The following is a 20,903-nucleotide window of genomic DNA, read 5'->3' on the forward strand; positions in this document are numbered from 1 at the left end:
GTAGATGCATTCCAAACAACTTTAGTAGGAACAAACTCCTGGAAAGGTGGGACTGTTACTTTCTTTGGACTCTATAAACATGCCTGCTACTTTGGGGGAAGACAAAAACATTCCAGGCCAGGATTCTTGGTAGAGCTTTACCAGCTGTTGAAGAGCTAAGGCACATTTACACAAACCCCTCTCTGTGGTCATGCGTGTTAGTAACAACTGACTTGAGGATAATACTACTGACTCCTTTAAACTGCCATGCAACTGCTTATTTTTAAAAGTTTTAGTTTTAGCAGTTAAAGGGATTTTTAGAAACGTTGAGTGAAGCATTCAGACTCATTTCCTGGTGTGTGATTTAAGGTATAAGTTAGGAGGTTTTATCTAGTTAAAATTGATTTTGCGGAACAAAAGAAATTTTACTTAGCTTTACAATAAATATTAATTCACATTTATTAACGTAGATATAGGTATGATGGCTCAGACGACAACTTCAAGTCTTTTTTAATGCCACTGTCTTTGCGGTTAGGTCTGTAAACAGACTGTAAACATACCCGATGGGAAATACAAGTGGTAATGCAAAGTGAAATGCGTAGCTGTGATTTCTGAAGAGTGGTGTAGGACTTATATTCCAGGAAAACAGTTGGTCTGTTAATGAATTAAGAAAAATATGGTGTGTATTAGCTGGAAATACATGTAAACATAAACCAAGAGGGGTCTGTCACGCATTTCTTTCTTTGTTCACACGTTCACCATTCTCAGTAGTTATTTCTATCTAGAGACGTTGTTTTCAGTGACAGTAACCCAGCCATCAGCTCCAAGACACTCGGATGCAGTTAAAAATCCCCAAAAGTCATGTAAGCGCAGTATGAGCGAGCCGCTCAGGGGTAACGGGGCAGCCGCCATGAAACCACGAGGCTGGAACAAACCCACTCCAAAGGCAGCGGTGCTAACGGCACGTGGGGAGGGAGAGGGAAGGACACAGGGTGAATTCCCGTGGCTATTTAGTGAATCAGGGGTTCAACACACATGTTGCTACAGCAAACTGGACATGACCCGAAATACCAGTTTTCAATACCCTATCAAGTTAACAGCCAAGATGATTGTCAACTCTCCTGTATTTAATACTTACTAAGGACGAGATCGAAAGCCAAAGAATTTTAAACTGTTTGATGGTAAACCTAACTTATTCCCAAGTAAAAAAAAAAAAACAAACCCAGAATGAAAACATTATATTCAATTTAGAAATCCTACATATACACAATCCTACCTTAAGCAGAGACATTAAACCTTTAAAACATTAATCATGTAAGATATGTGCCTTTTCTCCTCTAAGGAAGGAAAAAAATTTCTAATACAGTTTATATAAAATGCTGTGTTTGCCCACTGAAAATATTAATTTGAGGCAAGACACTTTGAAGGAAGTCTCATTTTCAGATCACAGGCTTCTGATACTGCTATGAACTGTGATAATCATATTAACAGCTAATTATCAGTTACCAGCATACAAAATGAGCATTCTTCAAACATCATAGTTTGCGAGAGCTGGCTCTGAAATAGGCATGAACTTTTCAGCACTTAAACGGCATAGGGTTAAATACTCTGCCCTCTTCTGAGTCTGTTCCGTACCAGCTGGTCCCTAGTCAGTACTCTGTCAGGGAGATGAACACACAGATAACTAGAAGTACACAGCAAGACAAACTACGTACAGTGGCACGTACACAACAGTCAGTACTGGCAGGAGATTCAAGTGTGCAGCGTGGCAAATGTCCCGAGACTGGGAACTGGAGAACAGCCAGAAACAGGAGCATAAGGCCTTCAACCTGCCCCGGGATTCCAGAGCATCATCAAATACTTGATTACACATAGGTTTATTTACTGCACAGCAGGAACTTTCGCAGAGAAAGTCAAGAAATAGAGGGGGTCTCACTTTTCAGTGCAGTGTCCACACTGCAGAGGTATTTACGTTAACTCATATAGTCAACTCCTGAGATGATGGTTCCCTTACACAAAAAAACCAACTTGCAGTGTAAGCATGCATTAAGATTCCTGAGGAAAAGTTGCTATATCCTTGTGTTCTTTTACTTCAGAAAATCCAGTATTATCCCAAATCCACCAAAATAATAATAATAATAATAAAGTATTTTTATTGGCAAGCTTATTGTTCAATAGTTTGTTTCTTGTAGGTGTTTCTGTTTCCTCAATGCCATAAGCCTGCTCCTGTGTTTTCTCACTTGGAGACTTCTCATTGATCCAAAATTTTCATTCGTTCAAAAGAAAAAGCATTTCTTTTTACAAATGGAAAACCACCACCACAGGAACCCGCTCCGGTTTTATCATCTAAATCTTCTGCCTCCTGTTACTTGCAGAAGTGTGAATATTTTCATGATAAATCTAATCAGCTTTGGAATAGCGCACAAAAACCACAGCAATACCATTCTGGCAGACTTTGTGTATTTTCAGAGATCTCTCATCACGGCCACGAGAAGCAGTCTCTGCAAGTTAAGCTTCTGATACAACCTGAAGATTATCTGATTAGCACATTCCTTTTTTTTTTTTTTTTTTTTAGCAGATTGGTTCTTCTGAAAGCAACCCTCCTGTTTTGATTGTTACAAGTAGCATCGGTTCTCTAAGCAGCCTTATCTCCCCCCTCCCCATTTTTCCCTCCTCATTTCTCCATACCCGCCCAAAATAATCTTCTCATTCACACTGCTCTGCTGCTAGTGCACAGAGTGTGGCTAGGTTCCGCAGCCCTTCTTCCCCAACTAGTTGACAGTATCATTCCAAACATTACTAACCAAGCATGACAACAACATATCCCCTTCAGACAAAACAAAGCGAGAGGTGAGTTCTACAGGTAACTTTTAATGCAAGTCTTGAAAATTTGAGAAGATTCTGATATTTTTCCCTTCCCAATACACGTGATCACATTTATTTACATATATTTTTTACCTTTTGCTATACATTTGTAGTAGTTATTGCCAGTTACACTCTTCATTCTTAAGCAATAGCACAAATGGTTTATAGTCATGACAACTCACAATAACCTCGCTTGCCATTTATGCAAAATTAAAAAAAATTAAGCCTAATTACTTTTTTTTTTTAAAAATCTTTTTGCAAGTCAGGATTTTCTCCTCATTTATTAATAGCTGTGCCTGGCAGAACACACCAAAAGTGCTGATACTTGTGACTAATCTAGATGAAGTTCAAGTTAGCTGACAGGAGGTAATTCTCTTCAGTTCTTCATTCAGCTCTTACTCATCCCAGGTATCTCCGTATTTATTTACTTTAACTAAAGAAAAGAAGAAAAAGTAGTCACAGATGACTTAATTTAACTGCAAAAGTTTATCTTTTACACTGAAAAGCGCTGAAAAGGATGATGAAATGCATTGTCATTTTAAGTGGGAGTGGGGAGAGCATCAGTCACAGCACAACAGACATCTAATTAAAGCTACTTTTGAATAAATAGGGAGAAGAAATTGTTAATCATTACTCTTTAATGAATTAATATTCAGTCAAGAGGCCTACTGTGCTAATTCCTGCTCTACAAAATTTGTAATTACTTTGAAACAAATGTAACATGTGGATGAAATGAAGACAATTGGAGGAAACAGGCAAGGAATGTTACAGTAACTAACACGGCTACATAATCTCCTTACATGCACAATTGGATGGATTCAGGATAGTTAAAAACACGTTCAAAGATACACAAACAAAAATCAGTAATCCCTACTAGGAAACTACTCAGCCCTTATTATTTGGCAGTTTCCTTTAGTATAGGAGTGAGTCAGAGACTAGAAAAACACCAGGGTACTGGTCTTAACAGATTTATTCAGAAGTGTGTCATGCGTAACCGAACAACGACCAGAGGGTGAAAAGATGCTCCCTCGCAAGTGAGCTGCAGAGTAGTCTGTAACCGACTGCCACCACTGGCGGGGTAAAGAATGGATCTAGATGGTCCAGTAGGAATGCTGACACTAGTCCAGCACCCCTTTATAAACCTACTTGCAGGTTTATTACTGAGCCCACTGTTGATTAATACCAATCTGCAGCAGAACCAGTGGAATAGAGCAGAATGCACAGTTCTTGTATCAGTGAGATGTCAGCAAAGTTAGCATAATACGCCGACAAATCTCTTCAGCTGATTGACACTGCAGTGAGGCACAATGAGCAGCTCTCTCACGATTTCCGTTGCTATTAACCACGGCAGCTGAGCAGGCTGCACTCCTTCCCTGGGAAATGGTCCCTCCAAATCACCGTGCAGATCCACGTGTTCGTACGGCTATAATGATTGGGGAGGGCATCACCAGATGGAAGTTAGGGAATGCTTAAAACTGTTTCAAACATGGTTTGTTTTCCCTTATGTCCTTGCAACAGAGGGCCGAAACCACTATCTCTTATTTGCTGGTCTGGTTCCCACAACACAGAGATAAGAGGATGAACAACGGGATAATGACTCAGGACGTATGAACAGGCATACAAGTAATGGGTCCAGCATGACACAAGAAGCTAAATCAGATCTTAGCCTGCAACATCAGTAGAATCCCTGAACTGTAGATTTAAATGCGCTTCCACTTGTAAAACACTTCTGAACTTTTGTATTCCCTCCTTACTCTTTTTCCCTACAAATACAAAGAGATACTCTTAAAAGTTTATTTACAAATCTCATGCACTGCTCAGAGTAGTTCTATTCTCAGAGCCTGAGTATAACCATCAAATGGAATGCAGCAACATGAGAGACAGAATGCAATATTTTATCAACATTTTATAGAGGTCTTTTATAGGCCTCAAATAACTAAAACTAAAATAATGAATGCATATTCTCATTTCACAGACACAAGATTCGCCATGGAATATGGCAAGGTCTGCAGAATGTTGCTTAAAATTTCTGTGTATGGTTTTCAAGTGACATGTCTAGGCTTTCTATTTGTGGACAAACATCTTGAAAAAGAAGCATGTAAATCAATGAAGTCTCAAGCTGATGGAATTTAGAAGCAATCTGAAATTACAGCTTCAATGGCTTTTTAATGTCTCATTTGGCATAGTCATGTGATGGGAGAAGAAGGCTTTAATCCTTGAAATAACAGATTTAAATCATTACCCGATAATTGTTTATAATTTTTATTTCAAGACCATGTAGGTCTGTCCAAAGACAGATGATCTGGTGAAAGTAATTCACATGCATGAAACAGACTGACACTCTTAAGCAACACTGTTCCAAAGCTTACTATTACTGCTTCAGAACTTTCTGCATTAGTCTGTTTTTCTATACTTACTACCACCTGTTATGCCTGATAGGAGACGTTAGCTATTCCTATAAATCTTGTTGCAACATGGCTGACAAGACTGGACTGGACACTGCATACAAACCCAAACGATTCAAGCTGACTAGTCCAGCAGTGTGTTAAATGGACAAACACTGCTCTTGCTAACATCATTTTCACAGATGTCACGGTAAATAAAAAAGTTCTACAGCAAGCAATTACGAATCGCTTCTGTGTCTCCTTTTCAAAAAACTGAACAAGTCAAAAAGTTGACTGAATGGCATCTTATTCTTCAGGACATTGCATTCTTATTTTGCTGTCTAAAGTTTTGTTTTTCACTGTGAAAACAAATCTCAATATTGCTGCCAAATACTGTTTCCTTCCTTTAAGTTTTAATGTAGAAAATGAACCTCTACAAACAATGCCTCTATAGAAATCCTCTAATTCCACATGAAACAATTCATAAAAATAAATACCCCCCCCTTCAAAACCATCAACCATGTGCTCTATTTTGAGAGAACAATGCTATCTAAAACATACACCCCCTTCCATAGCTAAAACTCTTCACTGTAGCTCTGAGCTCAGAGAATTCTTTGTTGAAAGAGGTTGCTCGATACATCCAACAAACCAAAAGTTTTGAGATTTTCGGTCTGGCACCAAGGAACAGTTGGAGAAGAGGAATTATAATTTGCTATTGGAAAATAAATATTTTTGGAAAAAAAAATTTAAAACTACAGACTACATCACATATGAGATACCTGCAGATACTGTAAAAATAAATTGATTAAAGGTTAAGCAGAATTAACCCATTTTTAACATTATTGCCAATACTTGAATTTACTACGTATTTCTGTACATCAGTAGATTACCTTCCTTAACTGGCTTTTCCTGTGAAAACTTGCTTGGAGTTTCTGCCTTTGGTGGTAGCATTACCTCATATGTCTCTCTGTGTTTATTCCTTAATTCCTCATATGTGATGCCTTTTTTTTTACGACTTTCTTCTGGAATTGGAGCAGGATCTGAAAACAAAACAAACACCAAATACTAGAAATGGTGTCACGCACCAAAACTTGGCTACAACCTATTCTAGACTGCCAGCTGATTACAGCTCAATCCCAACTGAAAAGGAGCAGGACAGCTGCAATTCTAAATGCAACTGAGAATGTATGTGGTCTTTAATTAATCCATTCCTTTTATCCTTTTCATTTTGCCAAACTGCTTTGGAAGACTGGCAGTTAATTCCTTCTCTTCATTTTACCCAATGGAAATCCTAACAACCGTGTGCTGTTGATGGATAAAATAGTTCTGGTCACTTTATGTAAAATTTATAATTATCATTTCATATATTTATGATTTCTGAAGAGAAATCTAAAAGAAGCTCAAGGGTGTGCATTTGGGCTTTAAATTCTGCTTTCAAGGAATTAGGACTACATCCATCATATGTCACCTGATAAACATTTTATCCTTTTATCTAAATTTATAATTCAGAACCTTGGTTCTATAATTAAGGTTCTTCTAATTGTAATTTCCTAGACATATTTACATCTGATACTTTTATATAACTAAAACCAAGTTGTAAGGAAGGGCTTTTTTGTGAAATAAAACCTTTTCCATAAAGGAGTTAAGAAATCCGAACTAATTCAAGGTACAAAACTCTGCATTTGACAGTAACTTCCTCCTCTGCGTACCAGAGAGACCTGAATTCAGAATCATGTGTTTCCCCTGCAGTAGCTGAGGACAGAGTTCATACTGGTAGGAGGGAAACAGCTGCCCAGAAAAGTACTTGAAAACCATTTTAGTTCTCTGTGAGAAAATCAGCTGTTGCTGGACAGAACACAATATGCATTCAGTTCTCAGAAGATTTAAACGTTTGCCACGTTATAAAAAACAGTTTCATATCAGTGAATGATAGTAGTATGCAGTTACAGCACCACCGTTGGTGAAAATGAAATAACCTCAGAAAGACTAGCAGACAAATGGTAGAAACTATGGTTTCCTTAGTGCGGTGAAAGGATGACGTAGTCACCTTCATTTCAACCAAAAAAACCTTCAAGTCAGGCCAAGCCTTTTGCAGGTTTAGTTTCACAACAGATTAAACCTTTTAAGTTAATTTACCATCTTTACTTGCAATTAGAGCTACAAACCGTGAAAAAACCCTGAATTTAGTTTACAGTTAAAATACAAAATCATACATCTATTTAACTTCTGTGTAAAAACAATTCTGGGAACTTCAAGCTGTTTCATTCAAAACCACTCTATTGTACCATGTATGTTTGCAGGGGATGAAAATACACAGTTCAGTAACAGAAGTATCTAAGAGAAAGGTGGGAGTCCTTAATATTTAGCAGTTTGTAGTCTTAAGACAAAACACACCTTGCACAGTGTAATCAGTAATTCCTGTAGGTGAAGATTCATTCAGGGAAGCACTGAATGGTACGGGTTCATAGCTTGAGAGGGCTCTATCTGTTGAACTATAATCATCTGAATAGGTAGAAGAAAGTGGGAAGCCAGCTCTCGGAGAAGAAGATTCAGTAAATGACTGAGAAGGCATGTCTGAAAATTCAGATTTCCGACTGGAACGGCTGGAAAATAATACAATTATAATATTAAATACAGAAATACTAAAGTTAAAAATTGAACTATAAAAGTATCAATATGTGCAGGTCAAGAAAATACTCTTTTATTTTAAATAGTTTAGTTTCCAACATGAATTATCATCTTCAAGTTTGAGGTGGTTTGTTTTGTTTTCTTTACATTGCAAAGATCTACACAGTCCCATCCCCAACACTCTTCCCTTCCTCCCAGAAACTTATCACAATCCTGAAAATCTCCAAAACAGAAGACAAAAGAGACAAAGTATTTTGCACTTTAGGAGACAAAAATGACAATCCCTTCCCCCAGGGAGTCTTCAGACAGAAAAAGCACATCAGACACAAACAGTACAGGGTGTGCCCATGTAACTACTGGTAGCATCAACTATAGTTATTTTTAGAGGCCTTTTAGGAAGAATTTGCAATTTAAACCCATTCATCATTAGAAGCTGCTGTAATTGATCAGTACTGAACAGCAGAAGAAAAGGAGAATGAAGAGCTATCTTGGGGAAATGAAATTATAAAGGTTTATCGAGTTGCTGAATTCAGCAGAAACATTAACAAATTTTCTCTTAAGAGAGAGAAAAGTAAGATCATATAAATAATATTCTGGAAACCGATGCCTGATATTCTAAAGCATTCATTACATACTCAGAAGGACCCTGCAAACCACTACACAACATGTCTCTATCAAGAATGCCACTGTTTGGTGCCACTAGAATGTCCCTAGAGTATTTATTCGGTTTTTGCTTTAAATTTCAGCTAAGAAGAAGAAATGTTTTTCCTTTCATATGAAAAACATTTACAATGAGTCCGCTTTATTCTCACAATAAACATACAGAGCTAAGCCATTTTATTGCCTCAATTATATTTTTAAAGTATATGTAACCACAGCTTTAATGAACTATCTAATCTTTTAGCTCCCTATTTTTACCTATTTTTAACTGAAAATAAGAATTACCAAAATACATTAATTAGTAGATTTATAATGACTATGAAAATGTAATGATTTCTGTTGCTGACTTAAGAGTAGCATGTATAGACAATAATGCAATTTGAAATAATTTACATTAACCATTCAACCAAGAAAAAAAAAAAAAGAATTTATCACTTAGGAAATAAAATTTTACAGGTCCAAAAGAATGGACCATTAAAGGTTGAAGGGACTTTTTGGTGCAGCAGATGATGGCATTTAAACAGGTTCTCACCTAGAGTAAACACAGTTAATGATCATGACAATTTCTTATTAGAAACTGGAGTGGGCTGAAGGGACAAGTCCAGCTCCAATTCAGCGGAGTTTATACAGTAAAGGTATAAAGTAGTAATTCCTAAAATGGCATTCAATGCCATAAAAATTGAAACATTTCAGAATAAAGGTAAATCTTGCAGACAAAACTGTCATAAATGTGAATTTATAAAGTACTTAAGAATTTAATCAAGCCCTTTACAAACATTTGACAAATCTTAGCACATACCTAGCAGGACTACTACTCACTATCCAAACATTATTCTTCCAGTTTTGAGTCAAGGCTTTAAGTGAGATATTCCAAAAGCAGTTTGCAATTAAAAACCACTTGAGGTAGAAAACATTTTGGAACAAAACAGGAAATAGTTTTAAGAACCTGATGAGTTTCTCATATGTACAGCATAATGCTGTTACAGATGTAAAGGATTTAAACAAACAGCCGTAAGTTTGGCCACCATGCTTCTTCCTGCACTAATATTGTTTACTGAGCTCTTTCCTTTGATAAACACTGAAATCATTTCCACCCTCTTCCTACTTCAATCAAACTAAACTATGGGAAAAACTTCCAGAATGTAACACTTTTATTTCGGTTAACTTAGTTTACTTCTAAACTAAAAAGGCAACTTCTGCTGTCACACTACTGTAAGTAAATTCCATGGGAAAACAACATCTTAATTTACAAGGAATACATTTTGCTAAGTAAAATGTTTCTTTTTCTACTCCTGAAAGTGACCAGTTCTATGTAAAGAGCTCAAAATGTGTATTTTATAGCTGGCCAATTGATACAGCCTCCTGAAAGTGGTAGATTTGGGGTAATAGAGGAAAGAGGGAAGGTGCAGCTCTGAAGGTCTTTGAAAGGTGCAAATGTGGCCTTGATCTGTTAGTGTTTAAAATGTCCTATTCAAAAGTAAGTTTTACATTTAAAAGAGAATTAAATTCTTACTTATGTGAACTATGTCTCTGAGCTTGTCGTAGAACATCTCCTATCGGGGAATCCTTCAGTTTCTTAAATTTCTCGCTACAGATTGGCAAGTAGGATATCTTTCCAGCCAGGTATCCACACATTCCAGCAACTTTTTTAAAAGAAAAAAAGACGGTTTTATATGCTGTATCATAACATTCAACATAGTTTTAAAATAATAATTTCAAATAAATTATACAGTATCTTGAATAAAAGAAAAAAACAGTTTAGATCTAAACCAAAACCACGCAGTAATCATCTCTCTCTGCTTCTTTTGCAGACAAAAGGTATAAAAACAAATGCAACAGCTGAACAGAGACATAGAGCAATGATTTAGATGTGGCATGAGCATCAGATGATTTCAGCTAGTACTTGAGGAATGAAAGGTGACATAAAAAGGAAAATATTTGCAACCAGTTTTCCCCCAAGATCCAGAACTAACGATTAACTATCAAAGATGATAAGCCAGTCAGGAATAAAGAAAAGTAGTAAATTCTGCTAATTTAATCTATCAGAAGAGTCAGATCTTGAAAAGGCTTTCACGAGTATGAAGAAAAGTCTAAATAAACTTAGAATTAGGCTCAGTATCTTCTGAAGAGGATTCTATGATATGGGTGCCAGAGGGCAAACAACTGAATTAGCTGAACCCTTGCAATCTCTAGGCAAACGCTTTCAATTTAGTGCATGAGATATTTCCATCTGCTAGACAGGACATAAGAAGAAATTATGATGCTAGTTCTTTCTGGGCTTAAAACTGATGATTTCCATCAACTGGCTCCTTCAACTTTTATGAGTGGGTCAGAGTATAAAGGAGCACAAAGGATTCAATGGCAATTAACAGGAATTTTGTTGACTTTGTAGGAGAAAAGGATGAGTATTTTCCAAATACAAAGACTAAAGACCCTCAATCATCTTTAAGTCAGGAAAGAGTTAATTACCAGTAACATTAATCCTCTGAGGTCCTCACGCTGTAGATTACATTGCCTGGGACTCAATATAAAAGGGGATTTTACCCTCCCCTGCTGTACTGGTACTGAAATTGTGATTCTTGTTCTAATGTTTGTATTTTCAAAAACCCTTTTGCAAGGGAAGACAGAAGAACAGCCACAACTATGAGTGAAGTTTACAAATGAGAAATGTAAGGGTTCAGCTGTTTAGCAGGTCAAAAAAATTGGAAGACACCTCAAACACTATAAATATGCGCAAAGGGAAAAATTACAAGCCCCTAAAAGGAAAAACGGTCCAACAAGAATTGAAACTAAATATTTAGTAAAATAAAGCTAGGCAGCAAAGGTGATTAATCTTGGCATAAATTACAAAGAGAAAGTCTCCTTTTTCTTGGGGCTTTCCAGTTAAGAAGAGTGGAATCATCTCTCTGAAAGATGTTTCACCCGAAGTGATTATTGGCTAAAATATTTGGTTTCTCTTATTACAGAACTAACAGCAAGATGATCCACATTTTTGAAGTCAGCACAGTAAATTAGACACCGTTGCTCTCTGCTTCTTCTGCATTCACTGTGACAAGACCTTAGAGAAGCTGATCAGATAGATAAAAGGTCCGACTGCAGGCTAACATGAAGTAGGACATATGGATCTTACCCTTCTCTGCCAAAGAGGGATAGAGGACCAATAGCTCTATGTAGAAGGGGATGCTGTCAGTGTAGTGTAGTGGTCATGACTAACTAGAAATTCCATTAACTTGTCAGAGTGCCTAGAGGACTACTGAGAAAAGTTATGAGTAATTCCTATAGGCAGAACATCATCCTGGAATCTGAAAATTCCTATCTAGAAAATGAAACACCTCTCAACTTCCAGATAAAACCAAGAGGGGCAAAGCAGGGTAAGATGCAAGATGGAGACTAAAAAAAAAGTCCTGACTCAACTACGTTAGTCAGATATAAAAGGCCAAGCACTGTAATCAGGCATAGATACTTGTCAGAAGAAGAATCTAACAATCACAAGTGACACACACCATTATCAAAGACAGACTATTGTAATCAATAGATGCAGAAGCAGTGTGCTCAGATCAGTGACACCAGAAGAGCAAGAACTTTCTTACTGTTGTTCCACAACAGCTTGCTATGAGTTAGCAGCGGGGCCTGGAATTACATATGCTCTTCTTTCAGAGCTCATGGAGGGGAAAAAAAAAAAACCAAACCAAAACACAACTGCATTGTTTCCTTTAATCAGATTTCACTGCAGGAGGAATGTGCAATTAAATTATGAGACATAATTTGGACCTGTAAACTATGTCCCTGGCAACAGTTTTCAGGAAGATCCTGTAGACAGTAGGGGCATCTGACCTAAACAATATGAGGATGAAACGAAAACTGCTTAACTCAGGCCTTTTACACCTCAACTGTGTCCCAGAAAAATCCCCGTATTTAAAATGCACATAAATCACGCAAAGCTACCTACCGAAAAACAACCAAAACACATTTATGGAAAATTCTTTCAGTACAAAATGAACATCCATATGCCTACCAGCGTACATCGAAAAGGAGAAGCCAGAAGTGTTTTGGCTTATAACCTTAACATCAAGAATTGTTGGTCCACTCCAGCTGCTCCTTATTTTTTTCACTTGATTTCAAAACTTATTTCTATTAAATAGGAGGAATGTAGCCCTTAACTAGAAATGTGCAGGAGATAAAGAATAGAATTACTATTTCCCTGGTATTAGAAAAGTTTATGTTATAACATTGTTTGGTGTTCAAAGACAGCAAGTGGAATTTAGCATAAACAAATGGCAGCCCTAGTCTCTCACATTCATTTATCTGCTTTAAACAACACTTCCTCCACCACAAATCATGGGTTTTACCGTTTACTTCAGTGGGAAGAGGGTAAAAGTAACTGGCTGTATCTGGGCAGATTGGCAAGATGGCAACTTCCTGTTTTACTGTCATGTATTTCATTGAAAAGGTTAATTTATTTTTTATTATACTTAATCCAAAATCATTCACATGAAATTGCTGTTTTCCTACAATTGTACAGGAAAAAAAGGCACTAAAATAGCCTGAATGGGACAAGTGAGACACATGAATAAAGACCTTCAAATTAGGAAGGGAGGGGTGGGTGTACTCTGGCAAAGTAATTTAAAGTAAGCTTGTACAGTATCTATTTACAATCTTTTTATCTTGAATTCTTACATTACACTTGTCAAGCATATTTGAAATCTTGTAATTTTATGGAAAACCTATTGACAAAACTTGTCAAAAATGTGTTGCACAATTTCAAAGATGGTGAATAGATTAATTGCTCTTCCTCTTGACATTGAAGAGGTTCTCGCAGTGTGAGATGTTGTAGTCAAGAAACATATCTAAAAAGTTGCTGACTGATAGAATTAACTGCAGCACAGTGAAACTTACTCATTGGCTACATGAGATCATTTACCCCTGTCTTCAGGCACAGTGGTACCAATGTAAACATTGATTCTATGATTCTATTAAGTGCTGGATTCTCCACCTGGGACAGGGTAATCCTAGTTATACATACAAATCGGGTGATGAGAGGCTGGAGAGCAGCCCTGTGGAAAGAGATCTGGGGGTTTTAGTTGATGGCAAGTTGAATATGAGTCAACAGTGTGCCCTGGCAGCTAAGAGATGCACCAAGCACAGCAGAGCTAGCCGGTCGAGGGAGGCAACTGTCCCACTCTACACTGCACTAGTGCAGCCCCACCTAGAGTCCTGTGTGCAGTTTTGGGCACCTCAATATAAGCAGGACATCAAACTATTAGAGTGTGTCCACAGGAGGATGACCAAGATGGTGAAAAGTCTGAGGGCAAGACTCTCAAGGGCAATAGGAGCAGCTGAGGTGACCTGGTTTGTTCAGCTTGGAGAAGGCTGAGGAGTGACCTCATCACAGTCTACAGCTTCCTCAATGTGGGCAGCAGAGTGGGAGGTGCTGATCTCCTCTCTCTGGTGACCAGCGACAGGACACGAGGAAATGGAATGAAGCTGTGTCGAGAAGTTCAGATTGGACATTAGGAAAAGGTTCTTCACTGAGAGGGTGGTTGGTCACTGGACAGTGGTCACGGCACCAAGGCTCTCTGACTTCAAGGAGCATCTGGACAACGCTCTTAGTCATATGGTTTAGTTTTAGATAGTCCTGCGAGGAGAGGAGCAGGGAGTTGGACTCAATGATCCTTATGGGTCCCTTCCAACTTGAAATACTCTATGATCCTATAGAGTGGAGTCACAGTGAATCAGCCACCTAGTCTCATGGGAATTACATCTGCATAACAGACTCCAGAACCTAAGGCATGAATGAATACAAGCTGAATTTATATGTAGCTTTTACTTACATGCAACTTTTGTAAAAGAGCCAAATCTTGAGCTATCTCTTAGAACACCTGAAAATGAGGATCAAAATAATTACTAATAAGTTATTAAGAATTAAACTGAAAAACATCAACTATAGTTATGTTTGTAGGTTAGTTTGTAGTTATGTTTGTAAATTGCAGGTTACTCTTTTACACTTAACGTTGAAGAAAATTCAAGAAAGCCTAACATCTGAATTCCCCATAAAATTATAACGATCTAAGAATTACTTCTTTAACCATATCACACAGGGTATTACTACACACTATAGAATGTATTGTTTCATAATCACTGAGATATTGAATGTCAAACAATATAAAATGAACATGAATTTGATTTTAATTTAAAGGTTTGCTCCTTTAGTTTTAGAAACTGCAAGTCATGTAGCTGAAGAGCCTGAACTTCTTTCAATTACAAGTAGATCAGACATTATATTATTATAGTAGCTTTATTAACAACAGAAATATTTCATCTGAGCAAATCTAAATTAACCCAAAGTATGTTTACACTTTACCTTTTCTAATTAAGAAACTAGTAGCAAGCATGCTCACTGCAGCCAAAGGAAAAGCTGTGAAGAAGAAGAAAAGTTGCTTAAAATATGATTTTCAATATTTTCAACCACAATTAAAAAAATACGCAATAAAATGAGAGTTGCTAGGCCTTGCTAAGCTCATTTGTATAAGAATATAAGTGTGTATATATAAATTAACAAACTGAATATAAATTAAGAAACATTCTCAATTCCAGTTTTTAAGCCCTAATACAAATTATGCAGTACTGGTTAATGAGTCATCCTGTCTTCATTAGACTTCATGCTTCCTAAAATACAAAAGCCAATGCCAGATGGGCTAAAGCTCTAAGGACAAGATGCCAAGTCTAGCTAGAACTGCTACAGCATTAAGATGCAGAACTTTAAACCAGAGAGGCACACACAGTTCTTCAGGACAGAAGGCAGTTACATAGAGGCCAGCGCTTCTAAAAATTTTGGATAACCAAAAGTCTTGATTTTGTTTTAACATAAGAACTTTGGAAAAAATCCAACTCTTATAGAGCTACACTGATTAAAATTAGGTAACCTGTTTTATTCATCAGCAAATTAAAGAACAGGGCAGCTTTTTCAAATTTTTGCAACAGCACTAGATGTTTATAGTGTTTTGATGCACACAATCTGCTAATTAAGTCCATATTTGAAGAGAAATTATATTCTTTTAGATTTTTTTTTAGAATTTGGACAGCACAGTATTAAAATATACTTCGCAAACTAACAGTTTATTCCTTCACAAATTCTGACGGGTCTAAACTAGGTTAGGAGTCCAACCAGCATTTTACGGTAAATATGACTGGATGTCACTTTTTCTTAAAAGTATTGGCTCCTTGGTTCACAAACAAGATTACAGTAACACTTCAGAATAAAGAATAAAATCTTCCAATCTCTTACAGATTAAAACCCTGATGCTTTTAGAGATTCTAGACCTAGATTTTCCAAAATTTGAGTTCTAGATTTTCTGATATAGTTCAGATTTGAAGCTAAATTGTAAGAGGAAAAGAAAAAACAAAACAAAACAAAGAGGAGGTTTTAAAAAAATAAAAAAATCCAAAATAACTTATTACAGAGGATTTCAGTCTAACCTTTAGAGGTTTCAAATGATTTATAGGCCCAACACAAATATTCTGGACATCAAAGACAGGTTATGCACTTTAGTGGAAACAGCTGCTAGTATGTGAGCATACCTAAAATGGTAACTAGAAATTAAAAGAGTAATATGTAAATGAAAATTTAGTTCATAGATAAAAATTAATATGAATAATTATTCAAGCGTAGGGAAAAAAAACCCAAACCAGCTTAATAAATAACAAAATATCAATGCTTTTCACTGCTATGGACAAAAAGTACTTTTTCTGCTTCAGGAACACAATAAATCCTATGAAAAATAATGGAAGGCTGATACCTGAACAGCACATAATTAAGGATGGGAATGTAAAGTACTCTAGTCAAAATGGTTTTATGGGGAAAAAGCCATATCGATCTGGTTTGATGTTGTTAGTGAGATTAAAAGTGTGAAGGATAAAACTGTAGTTTGTAACGTGAATTTTTACAGTATTAGAATTTATATTCTATGATAATGTGATTAAAAATTGGTAATACCAGTAAAGCATATATTAAACTGAATTATGAAATGACTAGGAAGCCTTTCTGAAATAAAAGCTGTCAATAGAAACTACTGCCAGACAGCGAGGGTTTGTAACAACTGGTAAAAATTGGCTACACCTTGAAATTTGAATAAACAAACTGAAAACTCCCAAAATTATAGTAATATCTGTGACTAACAAGAACTGATACAATGAGAAGTGAGGACGTCAGGGCAGTCACACAGCCAGCCCGTACCTCTTGCAAAGGGGCATTCAAATCATCTATATTTAATACAGCGAATGCAACAACCTAGGTACATGAAATGCAAAACAATGAAACAAAGACAGGAGATGTGGAAAACAGCCACAGGCTTTAGGCTCTCCCAGTGACATAACAGCACAGTACACAATTCCTGAAAAAAATAAATCTTTCAATTACTGTTGTAGCTCCCTAAAGTGAAATTACTGAAGACACTAATTTGGGGCTTCTCAACAATAGCATCATGTTGTTTCTTTAGTCTCTGTATAAAGATGAACAGGGCAGTAAGTTACGTTGCTAATCAAGAATTCACAGCAGAACAACTCAAGAACAAACAACTCCCTCCTCTCTTGTCTTCCAGGAGAGAGATTATCAATAAGCCATAACCATAAGCCATCTTACTACTAATGAACCTGACTCTTTTCACTTATAAAAATATAAGGAAAATAGCTAGATTTTAACAAACAAGGTGAAGGTTCCCAGGTATTTGAATAAAAGTGGAAGAGGAGAATCCCAAAGCAGTGGAGAAAGATAAAGCAGAACGTTGAATAATTAATTGAAAATCACAATGCCTTAGAAGTTGCCCCTGAAAGTACTAGCTGCCAGGAGAAATCAGAGCCCCAGTGTGCTAAATTTAGCAAATCAGCCGCTAAATTCTTTGTCTGTCCCAGTTTCTGCTAAACCACCTATCAGCATCAGGAGTAATCCACTAGTGTGTGATAAAATAGTGGGGAACAATCGCATCAGAAAGCTTGGTCAAACCTCTTGACCAGGTATATAAAAAACAGGTATAGTCTTGAACCTTTGGATTACAGAAACCGTGTTAAGAAGAAATGCCATCATTTCCCAATGTTTTGTGAGAAGGAAAAAACCAAACAACACAACCTTCATATTTCAAATAAATTAAGATGACACACAGAGTATTCTGTGAAAATAATGCAAGTTTATTATTATGTACTAGCTGTAGTACAGAAATCATTTCTGACTGCAGAATCATGGTTGAGAATCTTAGATTTATTTACAGGGGAAAAAAGACCAAACATCTGGCCATGTAGACACAGAAATTTTCTCCAAAAATTGAGCTGAGCAACCACTTATACATTGTTCTCTTCACAAGTCTCCAGAAAGATGGAAAGCAATGGTTAAAAGTTAAACTATTTTATTCTTGCATTCTAAAGATAACAACAAAAATTGAAAATAAAAAGGTGGAAATAACAAAAAAAAAAGAATATTTAGATACATAAATAAACGAGAGACTCCGTTAACTGTATCTATTTTCAGACTTTTAATAGGCACCCTAATTTAAAATATGAAGGGATCTTGTTATAAAGCAGAAACGTTACAAAATACATTGCACCTTTTACAAAATTCCTGTCCTGCAAACTCTTAATAAATGTAAATCCTACACGGATCAACATTTACTGGAGTGCAACGTTAGACCATGTGAAGCTTGTTAATGAACTGTTGTGATATATTAACCCAGGCCTGCCTTCCTTAATGCCTAGATAACAACAAAAACTAAGGGTGGAAGAAAAGCAAACCAAGTTTACCAGCAAACTGCTCTCACCTCTATACCGGGCACTCTCTTCAGCACATTCCTTGAGGAGTCTTCTTTCCTCCTCTGTCGGCACATAAGGCTTAGGTACTTCCCTCTTTTATTAGGGAAATAAATTAGAAAAGAATGAGCAAAAGGAAGGTTGTGTGTGTATGTGTTTAAATTAAAAACTTCATCTAACTTTCACACCTTGTAGTGCCTGTACTTTCACACAGGAAGCTTTCAAGGAACCGGTGCCTTTTGTCTATAAATGTCACATGAAATATATCATTAAAGATATCCAATGCTTCTACAAAACACCTAAGAAAGCAGAAAATATTTTGTGCATGCTCAAATCCCAACTCAGTCCACTCCTTTTTCTTCAGAAAAAGCCTGCTTTGGTCCTGGCAACCAGCCTTCCAAATTGATGAATTCTGACATTAAATCCCTTTTTAAAGTATTTGCCAGAGTTTTAATTACACAATGTGTGTTGCCCGTTTACACGCATATATTTAGTGCAAGCTGGCCAGCTGCTGTGCCAGAGAGCGAGAAGTTTCTACCAGAGGTGCGTGACCCTCTCCTGTCGTGAAAGGCGCACGACCAGGCACCTTGCCAGATCGCCGACCGGGAGAAGGGCAGATGCGAGAAGGCCGCCGGTACCGAGATGAACACCTCCTGCCGGGGCCCACCCCCACGAAAGGCCGCCGGAAAGGCCTCAAGGGCACCACCCCCGCACCTCCGCGGGCCGCCAGGGAGCTCAAGGCAGTGGCGGGCGAAAGGCTGACAGGAATCCTCCCCCTCCCCGGCCTGCGGAGGGTGCGTACAGGCCCCGAGCCTGTCGCCTCACCCTCAGCAGAAACAACCCCAAGCCCCACGGGGCTCCCGCGCAGCTTTCACGGTTTCCCACAGGCAACGCCACCGAGCGAACGACAATACCTCGGCCGGATCACCGACCTCCCCGCCGCCGGGACCCTGCCCGGCCTCCATGGCGGGACGGGGAGGGCAATTCGAACGACCGCTGACCCGGAAGCCGACGCGATAGTGGAGGCATGCGCATGCGTGGAGGCCGTAACGGAGGGGCAGCCGCTGGCGGCGCTCGGTCCCGCGGCGGGGACTGCCCCTAGCCGCCGTCGCGGGACCGAGCGCCCCCGTTAAGTATCGTTAGGCCCTAAGGCTCCTGCTCGGGCCTTGCCTGAGCGGTGGACGCTCCTTAAACCCCGCGCTCCGCAGCCTTCCCCTGTGTGGAAACCCGGTGGAGAAGCTCTGCGGGCGGGCCTCGGGGTAGGCCGTGAGGGCCGCGGTGCTGCCCAGACGCCGTTGCCGGTGAACTCGGGGTTGTGGCCAAGGGCCGTGTGTTTATTTGGGTTCAGCAGTTGTGTTTCCTCGCTGGGAAAGTTGAGTGAGGGCGGTGGAAGGACTTCGAGTTAACGGTTGGGGCTCAGAGCATTCATTTCAATTAAAAATGTTTCCTTCCTGTGCTTTGTCTTGTTTCCTGTCTGCTTAGAGAATGCCACCCTCTAATATGTTTGAGGGCAGGCACTGCTTCAGAAGCAGTGGATCCCTTTAAATGTAATCCTGATGTGGTTGGTTTTGTTTTGCATGGCGATAGTATCTGTATTGGTACTTCTTGGCTTTGTAACTGTCTTGCTGGTTTTGATAAATGGTAACAAAAGACTTATCTGTCCATGCCTAGCTTGAACATTAGGTATGTTGCCAATAGGTATGTTAACTCGTTGCTAAAGATACGTGGCCAGAATTAACGAAAAAGAAAGGATGCCTGTTACCTAAAAAAGTTTATTTGAATTAGGACCAAGTGAGGACCTGGCGGGCAGCTGTCTGAACTTAAAAGTGGTAGAAGTTTGGTGGTTAGAATTGTATTGAAGTGGGAGATTAGAAGGAGTTGATGTGCTTGCCTCTAGCTAGTGCTGTTAAAATGGCAGCATAAGGGGATGCTTGCAGTTTATCAGAAATCAGGAAAAGCTGAGGAAAAAATAAAATAGATGTTTCTGATAGTGCAATGTATGCTGCGGTGTTTTCTTGTAAACATTCAGCACTGTAGCTTGAATTCACCATATCCTGATCTGCCTCTACTTGCCTGGAATGCACCACTCCCTCTCAGCCTTTCCTGGAGCAAGCCATTGTCTCTTCGCCCTGGAATTCAAGTGAAGAGGTTTCAATTGCTACTGTCTGATGGCTGTACAAAAAAAGGGCTATGCCTGAAGATAAGAGAGGGAGAGTTTTAGGGCTTGAAGGTGCCTGAAATTAGTAGGGAATTTGGATGCGAAGCATCTGAAATTAGTAGAGAATGCAACTAGAAAATGAACACTGGGAGCATGCGAAGGACCTAGGAGAAATGGACTAAGGAGTATGTGTGAAGTAGTGGGTTTGGCTGCCTGGAGTGGCTGGCTGCACTAAGAAAGCTGCAGCAGAGAGGAGATTCTGAGAATTGGATTATTGAAATAAGCTGGGAGGATAGAACCAGAAACTATATATTATGGGGTTCTTAATTCGTAGCTTTCATAACACAATAAAGTTGTTCCTAATTTTCATGAGATGGCTCTGCCTGGTAACGCAAATCACTTCCAACTTTCATCTATTCCAACCCCGCCGCCCCCGG

General features: G+C 38.3%; 1 protein-coding gene across 1 annotated transcript; it reads right to left on the reverse strand.

Annotated features, from left to right (window-relative positions):
• Window positions 1-2,830: 2,830 nt before the first annotated feature.
• On the reverse strand, window positions 2,831-19,368 carry LOC104630262 (OCIA domain-containing protein 1). The gene is made up of 8 exons (XM_075752204.1): window positions 19,223-19,368; window positions 18,320-18,404; window positions 14,878-14,931; window positions 14,348-14,395; window positions 10,030-10,159; window positions 7,623-7,831; window positions 6,119-6,268; window positions 2,831-3,277 (listed from the first exon to the last, which is right to left on the reverse strand). Exons 1-8 carry the CDS (start codon window positions 19,271-19,273, stop codon window positions 3,240-3,242), a joined length of 765 nt encoding a protein of 254 aa, XP_075608319.1. The 5' UTR covers window positions 19,274-19,368; the 3' UTR covers window positions 2,831-3,239.
• Between the last annotated feature and the right edge of the window lie 1,535 nt (window positions 19,369-20,903).

This window comes from Balearica regulorum, chromosome 4 (genome assembly GCF_011004875.1).
Source record: "Balearica regulorum gibbericeps isolate bBalReg1 chromosome 4, bBalReg1.pri, whole genome shotgun sequence".
Taxonomy (NCBI): Eukaryota; Metazoa; Chordata; class Aves; order Gruiformes; family Gruidae; genus Balearica; species Balearica regulorum.